At 43.5% G+C, this 14,143-nt stretch overlaps 1 protein-coding gene across 14 annotated transcripts in view; it reads right to left on the bottom strand.

Moving 5' to 3' along the window:
• Positions 1–14,143, bottom strand: part of LOC135219652 (nucleolar protein dao-5-like) — a 126,588-nt gene that overhangs the window by 82,582 nt on the left and 29,863 nt on the right. For 9 of the 14 annotated variants that reach the window (XM_064256584.1, XM_064256586.1, XM_064256585.1 and 6 more), the window contains one exon: positions 5,449–5,505. The exons of the other annotated variants lie outside the window; for them this stretch is intronic. In XM_064256584.1, the coding sequence (XP_064112654.1) occupies positions 5,449–5,505 (57 nt within the window). The remainder of the gene's footprint in view (positions 1–5,448; positions 5,506–14,143) is intronic. 14 annotated transcript variants of the gene reach the window in all.

The raw sequence follows: 14,143 nt of genomic DNA, 5'->3' as shown, positions 1-14,143 counted from the left end.
TCTTATTGTATCCTTCTGAAGATACCTCTGGGAAGCATTTTGAGCCCTCATCGCACCCCGAAGACTCTGTAGGCAAACGTTTAAACCATCTCTTCTTCTGTAGATGAAAATGTAAGTACCCTGCCTGGGCAACGAAACTTCTATCTGAAAGCGTTGCGTCAGGAATAGAGGGATCTAGTTCTTTTGCCAGACATACTATGCTGGCAAGAACCCATTGCCGAGTCTCCATTGAATCTGATGCGAGATTTCCAATGCACAAAAAATTCACTTGTCTTCTTGGTCGTTTAGGGCTAAGAGAAACAAAGAATTCCTTCATAAACTTCCTCAAGAAGTTTGATGAGGAGCAGTTCCATTTTGTCGGAACACGGAATCTGTGGCCACAAAAAGATCCCATTCGAAGTACATGATATCCTACTCTTGTCGTATTGCGGTTCATATAAGATCCCGAAGATCTTAATCCTCTGTTATCTCTAATTCCCCTTGTAGAGACAGAGTATAGCCCTTTACTGCGTTCTTTGATAGCAGATATATACATAGGTGATTCTTCCCTCTGAAAGTGAAGAAAAAACCTCGCTATGTGGTTCACAGAGGTATCGGAAGAGGACAGTTTCCTAATTCCATCTAGCACGATCTGCAGCAATTCTATGTCTTGAGCCATAGACTATTGTCATTTCACCTTGAAAAAACCTCTCATTCATGTCCACTTCTGGTCAGTCTGCACGCGGACAGACTCGAGTGGAGAGTTTTTTAGGTCTATTTATAATAGATTCTGATAGAATATCCAGATACTCTTGGAAAAGCCTTACGAAACATGCTGTGAGAAGAACGTGACTTCTGTGAATCCAACCTCTCTAAGGCCAAAATGAGGCATACATCCTCTCTTCCTTTGACGCCCATAAATTTATCTTAATTTCTGTTAAGAATTTATAACTAGGGAAAAAAGACTAAAGTTTATTCCCCTTCTTTAAATTTAAAGATGTCTTATATTGCTACCTCTCTTGGTTCGAAGAAAAGGAAGCAGTCTAAAGGAAGCCTGTTCGTCTTCTACCTTACAAAGAGATCTATGAAGAAGACTTTCCGCAGGTTCTCACAACTTTTTTCAATAAATGTTAGGACATACGTTAACAGTTATTATCTTCGATCGAGAAGGTTCTCACAGACATGCAAAATCTTGCATCGAACCTCTTAAGGATCGTTACGTTCCGTGTCTGTTCCCAATAGGTTCTCTTTTGTTAACGCGAACAGGGGCGAAAAAAGAGATTCTCGATGCTCTTTGCGATATGAGAGAGTCGTGGAATTGGCCTCGGTGATTAAAATAAATCATTTCATCATTCCTTGTAAGCGACCCCTTTTCGATTAAAGGGTTTAACGAAATCAGGAACGAATCTTGCCGTCACCGAGCCTGCTGTCCGAGAGGCTACTGGACTCTTAGGTTAATAACTCGCTAAAACGAGAGAAAAATATCTTGGATGGTGCTTCTGGCGCGGCTGGCGCTTCTGGCGCAATTTGCACCAGGCTGGCGCTTCCTTCTAGTTCTTTTTAGGTTATGTGCCATAACATCTATGCCTTTATGGTACCCGACATCCTTCACATGTTAATTCCGTTCTTAATGGGGAAAAAAAAAAAAAAAAAAAAAAAAAAAAAAAAAAAAAAAAAAAAAAAAAAAAAAAAAACTTTTATATACGTAGTATAGTCCATTCAGGGAAACAACTTCTGCCACTAAGAGAATGTTTCCCATCCGACTCAACCAACTTCTCTTGACCAATATCCGATTCTAAAAAGGTTGTGTGCGTTTCTCGAAAGGATGAGAGAATTATATATATAGCGCTCTGCCGTATTAGAATCCTTTATAATACTGTCACATTGTGGTAAACAGCATTAATCTAGGAAACCTTGTAAGGATACTAGGAATTCTGTAGTAACCTCGGTATGTGCATAAGACTTGACCATACCGTAGTCTTAAAGTGAATTCTCTACTACATTCATCTTCTCACTAAGCATGTACTCTAATAAGCCATGCTTTCGTAAGCATGAGAGCATTATACAATATAGAGTTGCGCTGCGTTAGAATCCTTTAAAAATGTTACCTACGGTAAACAGCATTGAAATGTTGTAATATCTTTCTTATTGAAAGCTTCTTAGCAAAAGGCAGACAATATTTTATTTGTTTGCTTAACTATCCCCTCAATCAGAGGCTAAAACCACGATTGTAGGGGAGAGACACGGTTAGTCATTCCATCCCGCAGGAGAGAGACATGTAACCAACCACTCATGACCGACACCTACATGATACTGCGTTGGTGTCTAAGCGATAGCAGTCTCGGACTCTCGTTAGCCGACTGGCCTTACTCTTCCAGAGTTGCCAGCTACTCCATTTAATAAAGGAATCTTATAAATTATTATCGAACTTCAGGAAGTTCTTATAATGCATATTTAAGCGAAAACAAGACTTCGATAAATCTAGAAGCTAAGCAGGTGTTGTCTTAACAATCCCTTTCAGCGTAGTCCTTCCTAGGAAATTCCTGGAAGGATACTGGTAATTGAGTTGCTCAGCAAAGAAGTAAATACCGTATGTGCTTATGATTTGCGTATCGTATTCTCATACAGCAGATACTCTACTACCTTCTTTCCCTGCCGAGGCAGATAGAGAAAGGAAAAAATTTTTACTATCTTCGTTCTTTCCGTTAATAGAACGATAGAAAAGAGTAATATATTATCTCCTTAAAGAAGGAAGTTAATCCAGGAACTCTTTAAATCTTCGTGATTTCCTCATAAATCGTGGAAGAGACAGAATTCCTGTTGATCTGTAGGGTTTACGGAAGGAAGTAGATATTTCCTATCCGCCATCATACCCAAACGTTGATGAGATTCTTATAAGAAAACTCCCAAAGCTCTTGCCTCTTCATAACAAGGGAAGAGCATGAATGAAGGAGAGAGTCCTCTGAATGATGAAAAAATGGGCTTCTCTTAGTATCAGAATCCTTCTGGCAAAAGCGACGGCCGCCTGTGCGACATCTTGCACCTTTGCCAGGGGAAAGTTGCTCAAGTTAAAAACTCAAAAGAGATCCTCGCAACTGACCTCTCTCTCAAAAGAAGATTAGGAATATTCTGGCGCCTGGCTCCTTGCGCCTAGCGCCTGGCTCCTTGCGCCTGGAATGTTCCGCACGCTAGAAAGGAGACTCGCTCCTGGAACGTTCCGCTTGCGTGGAAGGTCCCGTGCGCCCTGATAGTTCCGAGTGCCTACTAGACCCCTTTTAGAAAGAGCCTCTTGCCCGGAAACGTTCAATGGAAGGATCGATCTGATTGCCACTCTACTATAAGGCTCCTTGCTCTAGCCGTCTGCTTTTCTGGCGTAATTTGCGCCAGGCTGACGCTTCGTCTCTTTGAAGGCGCCTTGCGCCAAGAAAAATTTTCTAGAACGCGGCTCGCGCTAGTCTGTTAGCTGGAACGCGGCTCGCTGCTGGCTATTGGAACGTAGCTCACGCTAGCTTGCTGGAACGCTGCTTCCTGGCAGCGGCTGGCTCTTGCTCAGTGTTCTCTTAGTTTTCAGAGAACGCGCTAGATCATCGAAACTCCAAACATACATTCTTCGTTTTTTCGGATGTAAGATGAAGAGACACTTTTTTTTTTTTTTTGTTTTTTATTTTTTAAGGATGCCTTATCAATGGCTATCCTTGGCAGTCTGGGACGTTCTACAGAAAACCTGCCGAGGGGGACGCCTGACCGGTGGGGGTTCTCCCTAACCTTCCTGCGGCTGTCGACTTTCCTCCTCCACTGGGTCTGGGAGTTTGGAAGAGGTCTAGGCCTGGAAGCGCTACGGAGCCGATCAGACGCACCCTCCACTGCACTGGGAACACTATATTCACTTCTTACCTTTTTAAGAGCTCGCCTTTTGAGGGCTCCATCCATTTATCTTCAATTGCACATATGAATTTGTAGATTCTGTGAGTAGAAGGTGATGAGGATGCAACAACTACTAGTATTGTCAATACTCTAACTGCTCGTTAGTACGAGAGCTCTTAAAGCTTCTAAAGGAAGCGTATCTAGTTTATATGCATTCTGACTTCCTAAGTAGGAAGTTAGATCTTATATTTCCTTCATCAAGTTCTAACACTTATACACGTATTAGTGAAAAAAATATCAATATTTCCCTTATTGCAAAATATATGAGTGTCTACCGAAAAATTCGGTAGTTTCACGTAATATATTCTTCGAAATTCCGAAGCCAAATTCATTAAAAAGTTAATAAAAGCGTATGCCAAACCAAAGACCCAGTACTTCCCTGCAAAAAGACAGCCAAGAAGGTCGAGGGCGATGAAAAAACGAAAATCAAGTCAGGAGTAGCAACAACGTATGTTGACACTACCGCGACAGAGAAAATCTGGTTCTAGAACGGTAATCGTTCCTATTCCTGCCACCCAGCGGCAGGGGCGGTAGATCACCTGACCTACCTGCAGCGTGTGCCGCGAAATTCGAATTTCTGTCGGGGACGACGGAGTCTATAGCTAAGTATATATCTGCTGGGTAAGTTCCATGTACAAAAATATGATGCAATGAGCGAGCAGCCTACCTCCCGGTACCAGCCAATCAGAGGCCGCCAAACAAACATCTCGTAGGCATAAGAATCCACTTTAAGTGAATCGACTATAGTTAGGCCTTCAAGTGGCTACTACTTATCAGCAGATGGTCAAGGCTCAAGAAGAACCATCAATGTCAAATCTTTAGCATTCTCAGTTTACAATATTGCTCTTACTAATGACTGCACAACTGACCTGCAAATTAGCCCATTCCTCAATTATTTTTTGAACTACTATTCTAGATGGACTGTACTTTACATGGATATACATAGACCTGAAGTCTATAATGTGGCACCTTAAACACAGGCCAGTTCAACAGATATATTTTAGTAACAAGGTAGTTAACCAGTAGCAGGTGAGTGGAGGTGTTGGGTCAACCAACTCACCTGACTATTTGCACTCACTTTTACGTTCGATCAGAGACAAAAGCAGAGGTCGCTGGAGGTAGAACCATGATTAAAGCCTTTGGGTTCACATATCTAAGAAAACTGCAGCTTAACTTTGAAAACTGCACATTTTTCAAACCAAAATACAGACTTTCTTTAAATGGAGACTCACTCCTTAGTTGTGAGGTATTTTCTGAAGATTATGACTGGCAATATTCTTTCCAACCCATATTGCCTGCTTCCTGGTCATCTACTGGCAAAAATCAAAACCTAGGCAGTTACACTTCCTGATATGAGACATCAGAACAAAATGAAGGATATAGTTTATAATGACAATAAAGACCAAGATCAAGCAAATTGGTTTCTACCTAACCACCACTAAAGGAAAGGATGTAAAAATATTTAGTTAAAAACAAGTGATTGCATGCACTACTTTTCATTCCATTGTCTAGGGAGGTAAATACAGAAATGACAAACATAATCACCTTTTTTAACATGAAAAGTAGTGGTATTTTTCTTCTCTATCATACGTGGTCCAGTGGCTAATGAAAGAAAAACAGGTTAATTTATCAGACTCCAGGTAAAGTGAAAAGAACAATGCAAATATAAATAAAAAAATAAGACTATACAACAACCTATTATGCCAAGTGCAGACAGCAAGACTTGCATTACAGGTTATCAATCTGACATAACTTCGCACATAACAGATGCATATACCTGCAAGAAAATTATGAAAGCAATTTCAAATAATACAACTGAATTATAACAGCACAGGAACAACATTGGCATAGGCAACCGAAAATTATACAAAATTGTGAAGTTGACAAACTTCCAGTGCTGGTGATTTATAATGTTGAATATCATAGGCACCTCTGAAGATGTAACTACAACCATTAATCTGAATTGATTGTACTGGTAGGAACTAGTGAGCCAAGAAGAATGGCTGACCATCCTTCCACTAAGCAAGTGTATTATGAGAAGCAACCTTTAAGCGAGGCTGGGAGCTCACTCGTTCTTGATTTGGCCGACCTAACGACAACATTAGTTTAAGTAAAGGTTATGAAGGATATCATAAAAGGTGGCAAGCATGACATACGAACATAAGATAAATTTCAGTAACCATCAGCAGTTTACAATGGTAATGGAGGAAACTAAACATAGGTACAAAATAGGATGCTTCTAGATGCAACAAAGGACAGGTCAAATGACCTGACACTAACAGTAAAATCAAAGGCAAGGGTCTTAAAAAATGTCTCAAGATTGAGTTTTAATTGGTAAGACTAAAAATCAATCCAAAATAAAACAAAATTACAGTGCTGTGGTAAGCATCACAAAAAAGGGTTCAGCCACTAAAGTGGCAATACAAATGCTGTAGGCAAAGCACAAGGGATGCTCATTATTATGCTGAGTATGTACAAGAAATCCTCATGAAGATATGGAAGTGGATGATTCTGTAATAATTACTAAGGGGTTACAATGAGAAGGCAATAAGAAACAAGTAACAAAAGTCAATATATACGAAAGATATTGCCCAACCATCCAGAATATCCATTTGTAGACCAATTTACACACTGTGTGCTTTAGACTTGTAAATTTTTACAAAGTGGATTGTGACCACAAAATGAAACATGTTTGGGAGGAAGTAGATGTAAAACACTTCAGCGGCTAGTAAATGGATTAACACACCAAAGAATGAGAAGGTTTGAGTGCCTGACTTTAGGGGTAGAGGATTAACAAATAGAGAAGCAGCATATTAAGAAGTGGTAGAAAAGTAATCAATTATTATTATATTATTATTGTTGTTGTTGTTATTAAGTATTATTATTTGTTATGGATGGATGGATTATAAAATTTGGGGACAAGCCCAACCACTGGGACCTACTTTGATCATTTAGTGCATGGATTCAGTAGAAAGTAAATAGATAACTGTTTCACAGTTAACTATTTCAACTAAATGGGAATTCAATCAAGGTGTGTACAAGATGCATAGATGAGAATGGAGAGAACCTTATCAGCCTCTGACACAATAAAAAAAAAACAGAGTAAAAACATGGTAATGATATATAACCATATATTGTCAAAACAAAAAGGAAAAAAAACATGATGGCTGTATACTCACTAAGTGTAAACACAATAAATATAAGTACAGTACATAAACATTTAACAAAAGTATAAATAAAAAATGAGGAGACATTTCCAATTGGATGAATTCCTGTTATTAAGCATTCAAAATAAAGATAAATAAAAAGGGTATTTTGACGAAGGAAAGGAATCTATTTCTGGGTGATTGGCTCGTGTCGCCCTATGAAAGGATCCTTAACATCATTCTTTCTAGGTAACAAAAAAATTAACCTAAAATTACCAGAGAAAAACAAAACAAAATTAAGAAAATGTCAGTAAAACTGACTCGCTCACTCTTAAAAAGAAGTGTCGGTATGATAATAGGGGCGAGTGTGGAACACTACCACGAGACAATCACCAATTAGAAACTTCCAATCAGAATCCCTCCAAGAGAGAGCTGATACCAATGGCGATGCAGCCGCTACTACTACTACTAGAGGACGCCACGGACAGCAGCGCCACCCCTAGCGGACATCCTTAATCTAAGAACATCTAAAAAACATCTTGTCCTGCAAGGGGGGGAACAAACCATAAAGGGGTGGGTTTCATAGGGCGACACGAGCCAATCACCCAGAAATAGATTTTTCCTTCGTCAAAATCCCTTTTCTGGGCTCAGCTCGTGTCGGCCTATGAAAGAGTATCCATAGAGAAACAGACAAGATGGGAAAAAAGGGGACAATGAAAAACAGTGTAAAATGATGGATATAATATAAGTAAATCAATTACAGCATACAAACTAAGTACTTAAACTAACTTATACTAAACACAAGTAAAACAATAGAACGTTAGTATCTTAAAGTACTTAAATGGTAATTACAGTAAATTACATTGATGCATGTAATATAAAGAAAAAAGGGATTTACTTAACATATTAACAAAATATACAAACTCATTGTGTCCTACCCTAGCATAAAATAAGGGTAGGTACACTGAAGTCCATCATTAATACAAGTATGGCAAAATATATACAAACACATTGTGTCCTACCCTAGCATAAAAAAATAATAAGGGTAGGTACACTGTGTCCTACCCTAGCATAAAAAATAAGGGTTAGGTACACTGAAGTACATTATCAGTACAAGTGTGGATGTGCCCTAGCAAAAAAAATAAGGGACAATCCACTATATGATTCAACGGCTAAGGCTATATATTCAGTAGCCTGGCGATAGGGTGAGGCATGTTGGATGATGTAGGTAGAAAGGAGACCTGGATCTATACTACAACTACTATAACAGTATCAGGGCGGGGAAACACTGTTTCCCGCGCTACTGCTGGAAAAACTTTAAAAGATTCCAAGGACTTTAAATAAATGCCGTTTAAAGGACTGTTCGGGGATTTTCCATCCAGTATACTTTTCTAAGATCCTCAAAGTTCATATGTTGAAAATAATTAATTGAGGTGGCTACTCCCCCTGATATCATGTGCTTTTGGGAATGACTCAGGGTTGGCGTTGTTTTAATGAAGTAAAGGATTGGTTGTCTAATACCTTTTACTGACAAAGTACCACCTTTTTCTCTCATGAAGCGAGCACCTGAGGATCTTGAAGAAGTACGAGATAGAAGGCTCTAAGAGTTGATACTGGTGGCAGAGAGAAGGATCCTGTGGAAGTGGGATAACCTTCCAAGGAGCCCACCTTGCAAGAGGATCTTCATTTTTGGCTAAAAAGCTACGATCCGGAGCAAGTAGAACTTCTCCTGATGGGAGGAATTCCACATGACCCGCATCCCTGGATAGAGCCGACAGTTCTGAAATTCTAGCTCCTGAGGCTAGGCTTAATAAGAATAATGTCTTCCTCAGGAGCATTATGAATGTACAAGATGAGTTGTCAGTATCTGAAGCTAGTTTGAGGACATCATTTAAGAACCATGAAACTGTAGTAGGCCTCTGAGAATGGTCTAAGTAAGCACAGGCTTTGGGGATAGATGTGAAATAAGATTCAGTCAGATCTATCTGAAAACCTACTTGAAAGATTTTCTTCAAAGCTGATTTATGAGTGGTAATAGTGCTAGCTGCTAAACCTTTTTCAAACAAGGATCTGAAAAAGGATATAGCCAGATTAACTGTCATGGTTGTGGTGTTCGATTCTCTCAAGAAAGATGCTAATTTTTTAACAGCTGAGTCATATTGTCTAATAGTTGACCTCTCTTATCTTGATTCTAGGAAGAGAATATCTGTGGATCAATATCAGCATCTTTATTAGCCGCAAACTTCATGAAGTCCATAAAGTTAGGGTCTGGAGAATTCCTGAGGAAGCGAACACAGTCCTCATTTGTACTGATTGTGATAGCTTGGGATTGGGGATCCGTTGAGGTCGGAGACCCAATTCCAGAAGAAGAGGATACCAGTTGCTCTTGGTTGGGCCAGTCCGGTGCAATCAGAGCTACTATCCCTTTGAAAGACCTTAGTTTGCTTAGGACTTTCAAGAGAAGATTCACTGGAGGAAAAACATAAATCCTCCTCCACTGATTCCAGTCCAATGACAGGGCGTCCGTGGCATAAGCCAGAGGGTCCAGGTTGGGGGCCACATAGCAAGGGAGCTTGTGGTTCGCTTGTGAGGCGAAGAGATCCACTTGGGAGACCTGGGACTCTCAGGCTTACCCACTGGAATGACCCGTCGTCTAGAGACCACTCTGATTCCAGAGGAACTGACCGGGACAGGGCGTCTGCTATCACATTCCTTACTCTGCCAGGTGAGTGGCAGACAGATGCCATTTGTGTTTGTTTGCTAATGCAAAAATGGCTATCATGACATGATTCACATGCTTGGATTTGGACCCTCCTCTGTTGATGCAATGAACTACCACTGCACTGTCCAAAACTAGCCTTAGATGAGACTTCTTCGGGGGAAGCAGTCTCTTCAGAGTAAGAAATACTGCCATTGCTTCCAACACGTTTATGTGGAGCTGGCGAAATTGAACGACCAAGTCCCCTGAACCTGTTTGAATTGAGAGTATCCCCCCCACCAGGACAGGGAAGCATCCGTGTGAATGGTTAACACTGGAAGGGGATATTGAAGGGGTACTTTCTTGGCTAAGTTCTTTACTTTTGACCAAGGCCGTAGTTGATTGCGGAGGATCTGTGGAATTACTGACAACTTGTCTCGATATTTTGGAGTTTGCTCTTGAACCGCCAAATTCGATTTATATCTTTCAGCCTGCCTTCAGAAGGATATCTGTTACTGAAGCAAACTGAAGGGATCCTAGGATTCTCTCCTGGTTTCTCCTTGACGTTTGTTTGCATTTTAGAAATTGCCTGACAGATTTTGCTATTTCCTTCCGTTTGGCTACTGGAATTGACAGATTGTGGGAAGACAAAATCCCATTGGATTCCTAGCCACTGAAAACGAGATTCCGGAGTAAGTCTGGATTCGTTTTGTTTATCTGGAACCCAGATGTTTCCAGAAAGTGAACTACCTTTTTGGTGGCTTTGAGACATTCCTCGACTGTTGGTGCCCAGATCAACCAATCGTCGAGGTATGCTGCTACATGATTCCCTGAGCTCTCAATTGTTGTACAACCACTTCTGCTATTTTTGTGAATACCCTGGGGGCTACATTCAGACCGAAGGGCATCACTTTGAATGAGAATGTTTGATTTCCTAGCCTGAATCCTAGGAATGGGCGGAAGTGCCTGGCTATAGGGATATGATAGTATGCGTCTGTAAGATCGATGGAGCATGTGACGGCTCCCACGCGGAAGTAAGGTCCTTACTTGCGAGAGGGTAGCATTTTGAACTTGTCGCAACGAATGAAAGAGTTTAGCTTTTTTGACAAGTCTAAGATTACCCTTCTTTTGTTGAGCCTTTCTTTGGCACGCTGAATAAGCGACCTTGAAATTTTAGATGCTTGACTCTCGCAATAGCTCCTTTCTGAAGGAGTTCTTCCGCGTAATCTGTCAATTCCTCTGACGGTATGGTGGTGGAATGATTTGATTGGAGGAGGATCTTTGATCCAACTCCAGCCCAATCCTTTGGACACTATGCTCTGTGCCCAATTGCTGAACCCCCACCTGTGGCGGAAGAGGAACAGCCTTCCCTCCTACCTGGGAGCCTCATTGTTGATGGGCGGGTTGGCCACCACGCCCTCCTCTGAACTGCCTGCTCCTTGTCGCCCTTCCTGCGCCACGCTGACGAAAGTAACCTCTCGCCCTACCTCTCGGCTGTTTGTAGCCTTGAGCCTCATATGAAGGGTTGAAGGCCGGCGAGATAGCGTAGGAGGTGGATGGCTGAGATTGAGGGGACAACAGGAGGATAGGCTGGTTCTGCTTCGAACTAGCAGGTTGTCCTTGTTTAACCTTGGGGGGGTAACCGGGACCGCCTGCACAAATTGCTGCTGTTTGCTGGTGTTTCTGATACGGCTGGAACCTCTTACCAGCCTTCTTCGGTTTCTTACCAGCAGTGGGAACGGAATCTTGTTTCCTCTTCGAGGAAATACCCCACCTAGCTCTAAGGCTCTGGTTGAGCCTAGCAGCTTCGTGGTGTACTTCGTTGACAGCGGACTCTGGGAAGAGATCCGCTCCCCACATGCTAGAGGCCAAGAGTCTATTCGGCTCATGCCATAATAGTACATTCTTGTAGAACATGCTTTCGGCCAGTTCCTCCTAGCCTGGAAGAAGTCAAAAGCGTCCGTTAGTACCGTCTGGAACTGAGATTTCGCCAAAATCTTGAACAGCGGTTCCGTAGCATAAGAGAGGGCAGCCATTTCCGTAATGTATAAGGAATTTGAGGGACCTGCCAAACCTGGTTCGCGCATCAAACTCTGCCTGGATTAGGAATCCGGCAGTCTTGGTAGCTTCTCGCCGAACTGGTCCATGGCGCAGTCCGGTTTGAGCTTACCCAGCCGTGAACGTAGCTGGCAAGTTCTCCCACAATTCTCCGAAAGCTGGGAAGAGCGGAGAAGAAGTAGACTCCGCCTCCCTCAACTGTGGGATGGGCTCATCCTTGAGGACTGCCTGAAGGGACTTCTCCACTAATTTCGTGGCGAACGGAAGAGAAACCTCCTCTTCCGCGCGAAAAATAGTGAAGGGACTCTTGTAGGCCTGGAGTTTAGTATTCGTACACTCCCAGTCCTCAAGGCAGTGAACCCATTCCCGCTGAGCATGATCTCTACTGTATAGTACCGACTCTCTAGAGATCTTGTCTTCCCTAGTGAGAGCCGTTACGGTCAGCCTAGCATAACCGATGAAAGGCTGCGTCAGACCTGGAGGGTAAAACTCGAAGTCCTCAATCCTTCGAGTCCCACACTCCGGGATAGAGATCATCCCATCCTTGAAAGGAGCGTAGGCAGCTACTCTCCATGGGTTCTCCATGGAGAAAGCTGGCAGAGATTCGTGTGGCGGGAGTTGGAGAATCCCAGTGCTTGGCGCTGGGGAGACTGGAAGAGGAACCTGAGATAGCCCAGCTACTCGGTCCTCATTTTCTCTAACCCTGTTAGAGAGGTCTTGGATCGATTGGCCTGATTGAGACAGAGTGCTCGACAACTGTGCAAACATCTGCTCGAATCTCGTCCCCAGGGCGGAGACTTGCGAGCCAACCAGCTCGCCCACCTGTTGCATCACCACTGCTGAGAAAGCAGAGGGATCAAAGGTGCTAGGCCCTGCTCCTCCTACGGCGTAGCCGGAGTGGGAGCGGTGGAGGCGGGAGAAGGCACTGGCTCGGCGGGAGCGCGAGCCTTCTCCTTAGAAGCCTTGCTTCTGGAGCTCTTCGAGTGAGAAGAGCTCGGCTTTGCTTTCACCGCATCGGCGTAGGAAGTCGACGACTTCCTAGCCGAAGAAGACGAAGACGACTTCCTCGAAGTTGTCTTGGCCAGAGTCTTCGGTTCTCGGTTCTGGGGGTCTCTAGTCCCTTCAGGGGCCTTGGGGTACAGAGAGAGCGGGAGAGCGTAGGGACCTCAGATCCCCACAAAGCCCTTGGAATGAAGCACTGGAAGAAGGGACAGGAGAAGATCCAGGAGCACCCAAGGAAAAGACCTTTGGGCGCCCGACACACCTACCTCAACCAAACAATCATCCACCCCTACCGCCATAGGCTCGATGTTAAGGTCCAGGGCAGCGACGTCCGGGACCGACTCCTGGAGGCTACGACCCCAAGGATTGCTGGGAGGTCTTGCTGGATGGAGGCTATCAGAGGGGGGCAGCGGACAAGGGGTCAACGTAACCGGTCGACTTGCCCGCCGGGAAGATCTGGACGGACAGCTTCTTATCCAGAATGTAGGGCTGGCCCTTTGGCGGCGTTCTTCCGAAGCCGCCCACCCACGCTTTCAAGGGGTGGCGAGGCGACTTCCACCCTCACACAGTAGCCTGAAAGAAAATCGGAGATTACTTCCAGTGGCGGAACGGGGTTAACAAACTTATGACTAAGGGTTTGTTAGTAAAATGATAAGGAAGCTATAACGGACTTACCCCATCTCCCAGCTGACCAACCAGGTCGTAGCAAATGGCGCAGGCTTTCTGGGTGCCAGACGATCATCTCACTGTATGACGTTGGCACAAGGGGCATGAGACCTGCACTCATCGTGTCCGCAGGGGTCGTACAAACGTCGCGTTGCACGCTGGGACCTGACAGTTGGTAGCCTGTAAGTGGAAAGATACATGAGTACCAGGTAAACACTTACAGTCTAACAGATGCTCCGCTGGTGCCGAGCGATAAAGTTAGATTAAACCAGAACCCCGCCAAAATACGTGTGGTAACTAGGTTGGTTGTGCTTTAGGCTATAGCTCCGCTGATGGCGGGGACACAAAAGGAAACCAACCAGGAGTGGTGGTAAATGGAAACCACGACGGAAAATGGCGGAGGGGGGTGGTAGATAAAAATATTACACAATTCATTGTAAAATTAGGGTTATATCCTTAAAATAATAATAATACAAACCTCCCTCCGCCCGTCTACTAGAAGAGTGCGCGGGTAAGAAGCAAGCTCCCTTCCGGTAGCGGGGGAGAGATGTAAGGATATAGTAGGCAAGCAACCGACCACTAGAGGTGCCCGCCCCGCCCGCTAGCGGAGCCAGTAATCTATAACCAAAGGTGCCCCGGCTGCGACGGAAGGCTCCTTTCGTATAGCGAG

Source organism: Macrobrachium nipponense, chromosome 1 (genome assembly GCF_015104395.2).
Source record: "Macrobrachium nipponense isolate FS-2020 chromosome 1, ASM1510439v2, whole genome shotgun sequence".
In the NCBI taxonomy this organism is placed as follows: domain Eukaryota; kingdom Metazoa; phylum Arthropoda; class Malacostraca; order Decapoda; family Palaemonidae; genus Macrobrachium; species Macrobrachium nipponense.
This window is presented reverse-complemented; position numbering and strand designations above follow the sequence as displayed.